This window comes from Rattus rattus, chromosome 18, assembly GCF_011064425.1.
Source record: "Rattus rattus isolate New Zealand chromosome 18, Rrattus_CSIRO_v1, whole genome shotgun sequence".
Taxonomy (NCBI): domain Eukaryota; kingdom Metazoa; phylum Chordata; class Mammalia; order Rodentia; family Muridae; genus Rattus; species Rattus rattus.
The window spans coordinates 10,174,350-10,186,962 of NC_046171.1; the positions used below are offsets into that span (position 1 = coordinate 10,174,350).

At 41.0% G+C, this 12,613-nt stretch overlaps 2 protein-coding genes across 2 annotated transcripts; one reads left to right on the plus strand and one right to left on the minus strand.

The window, feature by feature from the left end:
• Window positions 1-816: 816 nt before the first annotated feature.
• LOC116886863 (olfactory receptor 11A1) lies at window positions 817-1,758 on the plus strand. Its single transcript, XM_032888318.1, has one exon. It carries the CDS (start codon window positions 817-819, stop codon window positions 1,756-1,758), a length of 942 nt encoding a protein of 313 aa, XP_032744209.1.
• Window positions 1,759-6,989: 5,231 nt separating this feature from the next.
• On the minus strand, window positions 6,990-7,919 carry LOC116887381 (olfactory receptor 1361-like). The gene has a single exon (XM_032888977.1). It carries the CDS (start codon window positions 7,917-7,919, stop codon window positions 6,990-6,992), a length of 930 nt encoding a protein of 309 aa, XP_032744868.1.
• Between the last annotated feature and the right edge of the window lie 4,694 nt (window positions 7,920-12,613).

Sequence of the window (12,613 nt, forward strand, 5' to 3'; positions counted from 1 at the left end):
TCTGACAAGCTGGCTCATAGTGTAGGTATCTCTGTTCCTTTAGATTCATAAAGCCTCTCATAGTTCATATTGCATAGTTGAGAAGTTATATATTTTCAAATTCATATTTTTAGAGTGCTTTTCCATAGTCTTAAGGGTCCTGAAGGGACTGAAGGTCCTAGCATTTACCATTTTGCTGTGACATAGCCACACCCTTGACTCCTGGACTCCAGTTCTTTGTAATTATCATGGAGTCATTAATATTAACAGGGAGGACATTCCCTTCATTGCTAATGGGCCCAGAAGCAGTCATCAACAGTCCTGAGGCTTACACCTGAACCAGGGTCAGGAGCCATATGACTGTATCCCCACAAGGGCCATCTCAGGCTCAGCAGGGACTTAAGTGACTACATAATGGAGACCAGAGAGGCTGTTCAGGTAAAGATGACTAACAGTGATCATGGAATCCCTACATAATTCCTCCGTAATTTTTAATTCTTTTATAGCATTGATGGCTGTGGTTATAGAACATAAACGTTTCTTGTCAAGGGATATACATGATGGTCACCACAAAAAGTTTTGCTTTCTATTGAAATTTTGAATGTGGATAAGCTCCCCTAGGCCATTAGGAGTATGCTACCTTAAAAAGCATGGAGAAAGTGGAGATGAAGTGGTGATAGTTAAGAGAAGAAAGATAAAGCCTATTTCAATCCATCCTCATGTTGAATACCCTGCTGTCATTTTGTTTTAGCCCCGTCGATCTTAGAATTGCAACAGAAATTGCAACAGAAAACAGAGACAAACTACTGCCAAGCCAAGCAGAAAACTGAATATCCCATGGAAATTGTCTCTACAGGAAACCGAACTGTCTCTGAGTTTGTACTTCTTGGCTTCCATGAAATCCCTGGGCTGCACCTCCTGTTTTTTTCTGTGTTCATTATCCTCTACGTCTCCATCATCACAGGGAACATGCTCATTGCCGTGGTGGTAGTGAGCTCCCAAAGGCTTCACACACCCATGTATTTCTTTCTGGTGAACCTGTCCTTCATAGAGGTGGTCTATACTTCTACAGTGGTGCCCAAAATGTTGGAAGGCTTCGTACAGGAGGCCACCATATCTGTGGCTGGCTGCTTGCTCCAGTTCTTTGTCTTTGGCTCTCTGGCTACAGATGAGTGTTTCCTGCTGGCTGTCATGGCATATGATCGATATCTTGCAATCTGTCACCCCCTACGATACCCACTCCTGATGGGGCCTCAGTGGTGCCTGGGATTGGTGCTCACAGTCTGGCTGTCTGGCTTCATGGTAGATGGACTAGTGGTTGCTCTCATGGCCCAGCTGAGGTTCTGTGGCCCCAATCTAATTGATCACTTCTACTGCGACTTCTCACCTTTGATGATCCTGGCTTGCTCAGATACTGGAGTGGCCCAGGTGACTACATTTGTTCTCTCTGTTGTCTTCCTGACTGTCCCCTTTGGGCTGGTTCTGATGTCCTATGCTCAGATTGTGGTGACTGTGCTAAGAGTTCCTTCTGGGACCAGAAGGACCAAGGCCTTCTCCACATGCTCCTCTCACCTGGCTGTGGTGTCCACATTCTATGGAACACTCATGGTCTTGTACATTGTGCCCTCTGCTGTTCATTCCCAGCTCCTCTCCAAGATCATTGCCCTGCTCTACACAGTGGTCACCCCCATCTTTAACCCTGTCATCTATACCTTGAAGAACCAGGAGGTACAGCAGGCACTAAGAAGGCTTTTCTACTGCAAACCAACTGAAATGTGAGCTAAGAAGGAAGGCAGTAAAGATTTTCTATTGGACTGTCAGTGTCTTGATTGAAAAGTCTTCCTCAATGCGCTGGAAATGAGTAACTATGCTTTTTCTCAAATTCCCCTTTTGGTCTTCTGAAGCATGCCCAAGGGGAAAGATAATAGTTAAACAGTTTTCTAATGTTAGTTTAAAAGATTGTGTAAATTATCGTGAGTTGTTTTCTGAATGCACCGTAAATAGTGCTCTTGTTTGATCATCACACAGTGAAGACATGTACTGGATTGCCACTTTGTAGCCTGTTGCTGTATGCAGCACTGATGCTAATAACTAATGAAAACAAAATTATAGAAACAATACACCATTACAAACACAAATCTAGAACAATGTTCATCTATGTTATTGTAGTATGACATTTGAAGAGTTCTTTCCTATTGTGTGTATTTGGATTGGACATACAAATTAGACAGTTGAGCTTGCAGTTTGCTTTCCCACAAAATGATACGTCATATGTATCATATATGTACACAAACGACAATAATAAATTATTTTAAAAGGAGACCTATAATATACTTTCTGAAGGATAGAATAAAATTATATTCTTTCTCATCCTGCTCCTATTGACCTGGGTTATTTTCAGACTTATCAACTTCCTGACCTCTTACTTGTTATTTAACTTCTGTGAACTCCAAAGCTCCCTTAACATGATTTGTCAGTGGCTTCTAGGTTCAGTTAGAGGAAAGATATTAGAAAAAGACAGGAATGTTTTAATTCACTAGATCTCCACAATAAACAATGCAGTAAAACCTATAAGGAAATCAGGGGCTGTTGTTACTAAACCATTGGTAGGAATTCTAACAATTATCACATGAGTGTAGTGATTGCTAATTCCCCCAAGACTGGAAGGATATGGCAAAAGCAATACTAGAACCTGTGTTCAATTTATAATGGCTTTCATGGTGAGAAAAGAGGCAAAGGAGATAGCAAGACAAAATAGAGCCAGTGGTAGAGATATTTCCAAAGATCAGCTGCTTGGTGAAACTCGATTTGCTAAGATATGAGATAGAGGTGCAGGCTGTATATGATGAAGAAACCCTGGCATCTTGTCCCTTGGCAGCCTTAAATGCCTGAGACAAACTCTCAGAATCAGGGAAAAGAATTGAATCATTTCCTCAAGTCATGCAAGGTCCAAGGGAGACATTTCCTGACTTTTTGCAGAGGTCAACTTCTGCTGCAGAAAGAAGTATATCAGATCCATCAGTAAGAAAGGCAACAGTCGGTCTTTCGCCTTTGAAAATGTGAATGCTGAAAGCAAGGAAGTAATCAGATCGTTGGGGGCAAGGTCAACATCAATAGATGAGTGGATTAGATATACAGCTGATGTTAGGCCTCGTTTGCCTGATAGGACCTTACTAGTTGAAGCTGTCACTAGAGACCTTGAGATGACCCAAAATTTCAAATGTTTTAATTGTGGTAAGTAGGGTCATCTCAGAATAAATTGCAGAGAAAGCCAAATTAATCCCAAAAGGGAGCCTATGCCTTTTGGAATATGTAAAAGATGTAGTAAAGGCTGGCATTTGACTAGGGAGTGTAGAGTAACAATAGACAAATGGGCAATACCTTGCCCAAAAAACAAAACAAAACAAAACAAAAAAAAACCCCAACAAGCTCCCAGGGGGGCCTATTGCAGGTCCTAACACCAGACAGGAAGCATTCTCTTCCCCAGGACAATTAAACACCACTGCTCTAAAAAACAGATGTTGTGAGATCAGATAACGAAGCTGAGGCAAATTCTATAGACAGTTCAAAAAAACCTAGAAGGGGGCCAAAACCAAATATTTTAGCAAACTTCTATAGAGGATCAAAGGCCCATGCTAAGAATACTAGTATACAATATTGAGATTGAAGGAATGTTGACACTGGAGCAGATGTCACCATTATCTTGGCTTGTAAGTTGGCCACTTCAAGAACTAGAAATCCAATTTCAAGGAACTGGAATTTTTTCCCAAATAAAACAAAGCACCAGATGGCTTAAATATATAGGACCTGAAGGTCAGATAGGAAAATTAAGGCTATATGTGGCTGATATAGCCATTAGCTAATGGGCAAGAGATCTGTTACAGGAGTGGAAAACACAAATTAATATCCCCTCAGTTTCAGAGGCTGGCCACAAAACTGGTCAGGCTCCTAATAAATAAATTAAAGTAGTTAAGGAATGTTATCAAAGGCAGTTACAGACTGTCCAGGATGTCTATAAACAAGATACAGCAGGAGTTGACAATTTAGCTTTACCTCATGGTGCTGATAAGACACCAATGGTCTTACCATTAAGGTGGTTGATGACCAACCCATTTGGATTGATAAATGATGTATGACAAAACAAACAAACAAACAAACAAACACACACACAAACAAACAAACAACAAACCTACAGGCATATAAAACAGCTAGTCAGGAGCAGCTGGAGGCTCAGCATGTAGAGTCCAACAGCCCTTGGAATTCTCCAGTATTGGTCATTAAAAAAAATCTGGCAAATGGAGAATGTTGACAGATCTCCAGGCAATTAAAAGATTATTCAGCTAATGGGTTCCTTGCAGCCTGGAATCCCATTGCATTCCTCATTGCCTAAGGAATGGCCTATCATAGTGATTGATTTAAAAGATTGCTTTTTCACAATTCCTCTATGTAGACAAGATAAGGAAAGGTTTGCTTTCTCAGTACTTACCTTCAGTAGAAGTTGTCCAATAAAAAGATATCACTGGGGGCTGGGGATTTAGCTCAGTGGTAGAGCTTACCTAGGGAAGCGCAAGGCCCTGGGTTCGGTCCCCAGCTCCGAAAAAAAAGAACCAAAAAAAAAAAAAAAAAAAGGATATCATTGGAAAGTCCTGTTATTAGAGAATGTTAAATAGCCCTGTCTTGTGTCTATATTATACAACAGCCATTGGAGATGATTCAAAATTTCCTCAATTCATTATTCATCATTATATGGATGATATCCTATTAGATGATTCAGATATAAATATCCTGGAAAGAATGTTTGATGAAATAAAGAAAAAATTGCCTTGCTGGGGATTGTAAATTGTCCCTGAAAAAAAAATACAAAGAGGCAATTCTATTAATTATATAGGATATAGAATAAGTCTGCAAAAGTTTAGACTACAAAAAGTGCAAATTAGAAGAAGACAATTAAAGACTCTTAATGATTTTCAGAAGTTACTGGGAGATACTAACTGGTTTCCACCTGTGATAGTCTTGGCTTCTCAAGAGCTAAGCAATTTATTTTAAACCTTACAAAGTGATAAAAATTTAAATAGCCTGAGGAATTATCAGCTGAGGCTGAGGAGTTAGCTCTGGTAGAAAGGAAATTGCAGGATACATATCTAGATTGTACTGATCCAAAGTTGGCCTGCATCTTAGTTATCTTACCTCTACTCATTCCCCTACAGGAATTCTCATGCAGAGAGAAGATTATATCTTAGAATGGATAAACAGAGTTTTTAAGAAATTAAAAACCTACAGAGAGAAGGTCTCTGAATTGATACTAAAAGGAAAAATGAGACACTGACAATTAGCTTAATTGGATCCAGCTGAAATAGTGGTACTTTTTACTAACACAGAGATTGCCTCATTATGGGCACAAGATGAACATTGGCAAAGAGTATGCAGTAATTTCTTGGGAGAGATTAGCAACAGATACCCTAAAAGCAAGTGACTTCAATTCATAAAAGGAACTAACTTGATTCTCTCTCTTATAATAAAGAGTTCCAATTTCTGAGCCCCAATATTTTCCAATGATGCTAATAAATCAGGAAGGGTGGCTAAGAGTCCCTATAAGTTGGTTCGAAAATCTGAATTATATGCAATGCTCATGGTGTTATCATATTTTCAAGAGTCTCTTAATATAGTAACTGACTCTCAATATGCAGAAAGGGTTGTTTTATACATAGAGACTGCTGACCTTACTCAGGATGATTCTGAATTGACTTCACTATTTACTTAGCTACAACAAATGATCAGAAACAGGAGTCATCCACTACATATAACACACATAAGATCCCACACAGGTCTGCCAGGCCCTCTGGTGCAAGGTAATAATGACATTGACCAGATATTGATAGGAAGTGCACTAGAGGCTTCAGATTTCCATAAAAAATCACATTAACAGTAAAGGTTTAGAGAAAATTCTCTATTGCTTGGCAGCTAGCCAAGGAAATTGTGAGGCAATGTCCTACTTGCTCATTGTATAACCAAATTCCGTTACCTTTCAATTGGACAAAAAGGAGGAAATGTTGTGAATTGCCCTGGTGTTGTTTGTATTCTGATATTAATTTTGTTTCCTCAAGAGGGGTTGTCCCAACCAGGAGTTGATCACTTACTCAGGTGATTTCATGTGAAGCTTCTCCCCATTCTAACTGGTCAAATGAAGGCTAGAGCCTGTGATTGGGCAGTAGAAGGGAAAGGTGGGGCTGGAGGTTTTAGAGAATAGAGGAAGGGTAGGGCATGATGGAGGAGAAGGACAGTGGAGGAAGAGGTGGAAGAAAGATGGGACAGAACCACCTGGCCTGGAGAAGCCTGGCAGCAGGGGAACAGATTAGGGTAGTGATAGACCCAATCTAGATGTACAGCTTATAAATATGAAAATTGAGCTGTGTATTTTTCCATGGGCTTATTGGGGTTGGACGCTTACTTCAACAAATTGCAACAGATGTTCATGCATCAGGAATATAAGTCTAAGAAAACCAATTAAAGAATATCAAACACAACATAGTATTCCTTCCAATAGATCATTTTATATGTTACTTATCTTGCTACTGTGGCAAAACACCTGGCAAGCAATTTAGGAATGAAGTTTCATTTTAATCATGGTTTAAAGAACACATACAACACATCAGGATGCGGAAAGCACAGAAGGAGGATGGGGTCACTGGTCACATTGTAGGTGTGGCCCACAAGCAAAAAAAGATGAATAATGATAGTAAGCTAGGTTTTTCCTTTTTCCCTTTCTCAGACTAGGTTGATTCTATGGAATGGGTGGTGCACCCACATTCAAAGTGGATCCTTCATCCTCAGTGAAATCTCTCAAGAGACATGCTCACAGACATGTCCTTAGGTGTGCATTGAAGGTGATTCCAAATCAAGTCCAGTTAACACTGAAGATTAGCCATAGCAGTCATGTAGTTCTCCCATGAGCCGTGGTGGTAACTGACTCACATTGCATGTGTGTTAGTGATGTGGGCTGTGATCCTTCCTTAGTCTGGAGACTTCACCATGTTCAAAATCCTTCTCAAAGAACTCTTAACATCCTTATTTCTCAGACTGTAAATGAAGGGGTTCAGAGTGGGAGTTACCAAGGTATACACAACAGCAGCTACCACCTCCCCAGAGGAATAAGAGCTAGATGGGGGCTTCAGGTAGGTGGTAAAGACTGTGCTGTAGAAAAGGAGGACTACAGAGAGGTGAGAACTGCATGTGGCCAAGGCTTTCCGTTTCCCCTGTGCTGATGGAACCCTAGCCACAGCATAAAAAATACAACCATAAGAACTTACAATGCAGAGAAGTGCACTGATTCCGAAAACTCCAGCCAAAGCCATCATTAGACCCTCATTGAGGTGAGCATCAGAGCAGGAAAGCAATAAGAGAGGCCCAAAATCACAGAAAAAATGAGGAATCATTTGATTGGTGTGAAAATATAACTGAGAGAGCAGCAAAGTATGGGTCAGAGACACACAATGAGCTACTCCCCATGACCCACTGACCAGAACCCCACATCTATGAGGAGTCATGAGAAGTGGGTAGAGCAGTGGGTGGCAGATAGCAGCATAGCGGTCAATAGCCATGACTGCCAGAAGCAGGTTATCCATGTCCGCAAAAAGAGCAAAGAAATACAACTGAGTCAGGCATCCAGAGAATGAGATTGATCCATCTCCAGTCCACAGAGTCTGCAGAATTTTAGGAGCTGTGGTAGTGATGAAGCAAAGATCCACGAGTGAGAGCTGACTGAGGAAGAAATACATGGGGGTGTGGAGGTGGACATCAGCACCAATAGCTAACAGAAGGAGCAGGTTCCCTGAAAGTCCCAGTAAGTAGAGAGCAAGGAGGATGCAAAAGAGGAGCTGCCATTTCTCTGGATCCCTGGACAGTCCCAAGAGGATAAAGCCAGGAGCTTGACTGCAGTTCATCCTTGGTCTTTTGCTTCAAGAAGAAATTGGTGTGAAGACAATTCACTAGCTTCAGGGAAGAATTGGCATCAACCTAGACCTGGTCCCTTGTCAATTTGTCTCCCTCACAGCATTGAGCAATGGAAACTAGAATAGGAAAAGGAGGGACAAGACTTGGAGTTCAGTAAAAATAGCTCCCCAGGGAACAAAGTCAATATGTTGAATGGCTTCCAGGAATTCTGTGGGTGAACGCGGTGCTATTTAACCATTCTTTCACAGGCTAGAGTAAGCAGTTTCCCGTGAATTGTTCTGACTGTGATTCCTTTGAAGATAGAGGCTGCATCTTAGTACTTAGTGCTTTGCTGACAGTGGGATTTCAATAAATGTTCCTTTCCAATCATAGAGTCTCCAGTCTGGTTGCAGCTCTAGGGGACTAAGTAGAGTATGGCTGTCTCCTGGGTGACCTACTGTACCACTGCTGCCTCAATGAATGCGTTGTTCACAGTGCTGCCAAGGGAGTTCCTTCAGAAAACATAATCATGTTACTTATTTGTTTAAAGAAAGTTACATGGATAAGCAAAATTTCAATGAAACTGTATAAGATGCCTGGTTTGGCATCTAAGGCTCTTATTGGTTTGATCCGGCAATGCCTCATAAACAATATTGTGCCTCACTGCCCACATTCAAGGAGTTATCAGCAAGATTCACATTTCTCAGTACTAATTTTGTGTCTTGGTCAGTTTCTGCTGCTAGCATAATACTACAAGCTAAGTAATGAAAAAAAAAGATTTATTTTGGAACAAAGATCAAGTAAAGGAAGAGCTCCCTTTTGACGGGATCTGAGGCAGCACAGAACAACACACAGGATGATGTGGAAAGCGTGTGTCTGTTTCTTCTGGTAACTCTTCTAAAGTCACTAGTATCTAATCTTTGTGTGTTTATCTAATCCAAAAGACAGCCAAAGGTTCCACCACAGTCAGACTCGGTTTCTCTAATCTCAGTACCCCACTGAGCTGTGTTATGACCCTCAGAGATAATACGTGGTTTCGAATCATAGGATTACCCTTGTCTTCTCAGTTTCTGTCCTAGGAAGTCTTATGCTTCTTTGATTGGCAGATGTACCTTGTATCTTCCTAGATTACCATGCTTGAGATATGGAGGATGTTACCATATATATTTTGTTTAAATATTTAGTAAAGTTTTTAGCATTTGCTTCCTTCGCAAGGAAATGAGACATACTATGATAGAGCAAAGCAGAATCTAATTCTCCTCTTCAAAGTATGCCTAGGGCTTGGCATTAAAAAAAAAAACAGAAATACTAGTCATGAAATGGATAATTGCCTAGTAGTGATTGGAGGCAGGAGTGGGCACCTCATTGTCCCCTTCTGTGGTTCATTTTAATAGTTCAGCAAAGAAACACTTTTGCTCCAGGCATTGTCCTGCGGATGTGACTTGAACATATGGTGCATTGCCACATCTGTAAATGGTGTTGCAACATTGTTCCCCACAAACTGTTTTACATTTCAGCCCCTTGATCACCTTTTCTCTTCTTACCTTAACTGGACATTTTCTCATCAGTTCAATCAAAGCTTATTCCATCAACAGTGTAAGTGGCTACACTCATTGTATTCTAATTACTATAATTCCAGGTGCAAACATTTCAGGTTTGCCTTGACTCTATTGCTCAAATACCTCTAGTGTCTCTTCTTTCCAATTAATTACATGTACTGCTGTACTGTGCCTGGTTACTGTGAACTCCTAGGTGTGCCTCTGCCCACCTCTTCCACCCCTTGCTGGGAAGTCTTCTCTTTCTAGCTGGTCACCCATAGTTTTTCTAATTCTCACTCCTGACATCGTGTGATTCATAAGTATTTCAATCATATAGCACTTATCGAACTCATCTAGGAACCATATTTAGCTGTTTGAGATCACCAAGACAACACGTGAAACTAGTAAAAGACCATTTAACTCTCTAATAAAGATGTGAAGAGGTTGGTAATATAGAGAAGAACTGGTGCATTCCCAAGGTCATGAGAAAATAATGTTTCTGTGTCTCCGGGTACATATAGGCACCTGCTAGAACTGTGAAGTTCCAGTAATTATATTTCACCCTTGATCTTAGGGACCTGTCTGAACTCGAGAATCAAGTTGGCCTGATCAGATTAATAGGAAGAAAATGTGTAAGTCTTTTCTAATGTACGGCTTAGGAGGCCTCCTAGGGAAGCAATGAACCATAGAAAGTCATGAAGTAGAAATCTCACAATCCTACACTCAGTTATTCTAAGTATAGATTCACATTTGTCTCCTTAGCCACAGCATAAAAATCATTGGAGATTTTTAAAAATTACAGTATATATTTTTTCAAGTCTTTGCAATTCCTATACTATACAAAGGTTGGGTGGAATTAAAATGGTCAATCTTTTAGCCACCCAGTGTTATCATAGCCAGCTGGTAGAAAAAATAGTTACTAATGCATTTGCTAATAAGTATAACATACATATGGGGTCTTAGAATGATTTTATTTCCATTCATGTCCAAGTAAAAGTCATCTTCACGCACACCTAGCATTACAATTACCTGTGTCTAAAGTTCCGAGCTCTCCAGTGCCTCCCATAATATTGGAAGATCTAACATGGCTGTGGTGACCTAGAAGATGCTGAACCACCTTCCCCCTCTTTCCTTGTGTATTTCTCTCTGCTCTTCAACCTCTTGTGTCAATGATACTGACCTCCAAGGCAGCACCAGTTCTCCACTGGGGTGAATATTCTGACACTTGATAAACTAACATGAATAATTCCTTTGTTTTTGTCCTAAACTCTGTTTTTCTGACTCTCCCATGTAAAAACACTCACTCAAAGACACACACACACACACACACACACACACACACACACACAGCCATATTTTTACAACGTATCACATGTTTGATTACACAGCTTATCCTGAGGTCTGATAATTCCAAAGACACCATGAGTGCATGTCAAAAAATAATAATCTATTAAAAGAAAAGAGTTCCAGATAGTGAGCCTTCTCTGGCTATGGTGTAATTTTCACAAACTGCAGTCAAAGGCGGCCCCCAGTTCCCTTCACTCACCCATTGCTGTGGTCTGAACTTCCCTTCATCAGAGTAGGGGAAAAGACCCTAAAAGTCCATGTGAAGGCACTTTCCACATAAGCTAAGCTCTCAGGAGGTGGGTGAACTAGGCTCTCTGCACATATGTAACAGTTGCTCCGCTTGGTCTTCCTGTGGGATTCATAACTGTGGGAACAGGAGCTGTCTGTGACTGTTACCTGCCTTTGGATCCCTTTCCCCTCACTGGGCTGCCTTGTCTATCTTCAGTAGGGGAGATGTTCTTAGTCTTCAGTGCAACTTGAAATGCCTAGGTTGATATCCATTGGAGACCTCCCCTTTTCTGAGGGGAAAGGGAGGGGAGGGGAAAGGGAGGGATTAAGAGGAAAGGAGGGAGGGGAACCTGTGATAGGGATGTAAAGCAAACAACTGAAACAATAGTTTCTTAGAAAAAAATAGCTCAAAATGTTCACCTGGACTACATCGAGGTTTTCACCCTGGCTTGGGCTTCAGCACACCTTGCCTGAGGAAGGATGGGAATGAGGGGGTGGGAGAAGGGAGGGAAGAAGGGGGAGGAGAGAGAGACAAAAAGGGGAAATGAAAGGAAAATCTCTGCCGATATCATATGTGCTGTTAGTCTAAACAGCTGTGCATACTTTAGAATGGATGTATGAACCTACTTATCATTACAATACTTAATCTCAGCAGGTCTCGCTTTGTGTCGTGACACAGGGAAAGGCAGAGTGAACCCTCTCATACTTCCCCAGCAGCATCTTGGGCATTAACATCTTGGGCACTAACATCATGGGGTTTTCTCTCCAAGGAATCATTCTGTCCAAATTTCATTCCCATAAGAATCAATTTATTTATTTTCTTTTTGTTCTAGTCATTCCATTGATGTTAAAAATAATAAAATTTTGGTAAAATCTTTTGCCACTTAGAGGGAGGAAAGCGTGGTAATAGTGTCAAAGATGGGGCAGCACCCCAGCAGTCACTGAGAAACCCATCATTTACTAAGTGCAAAAGGCCAGGAAACTTAGAGCAATACACTGCAAGTGGAAAGGACGAGCTTTATGCTGCGTTCTACAGACCCTGTGGATCATTTATGATCAAACATGGAGACGGAGCCAGGCATGGTGGCACACACCTTTGATCCCATCTCTTGGGAGGCAGAGGTAGGAGAATCTCTGTGAGTTCAAGGCCTTCCTCATCTACAAAGTGAGTCCAGGACAGTTAGAGCCTCGAAACCCTGTCTCTAAAAACCAAAGAAGACAAAACCACATGGAGACTAAGCAGTGTGAGTGAGAGTTTGGCTAACGTACCCTTGGGGACTGCTGTTTTTATACACACAGGGCAGGAGTGGCAAGTGGGCCTATTGAAATACTGCAATCCGTCTAAAATTCATTTGACATTGTGATTAATATTATTTCTGTGTGCAATATTGAGTAATGGTATATTTTATGTCCAGTCATCAAACTGCTAACATCAATAGATTCATTAGACCGCATCTCAATATTTTTGTTTTAAGACTGCCTTTATTTTCTACCTGCCAGAGCTGTTTTCCCTACGGTGCGGCCAAATTGCCAACTGTGTTAATGAATCTGCATCCAAGTCAGTGTCCTGTCCCTACACTGACTCCAAGAAC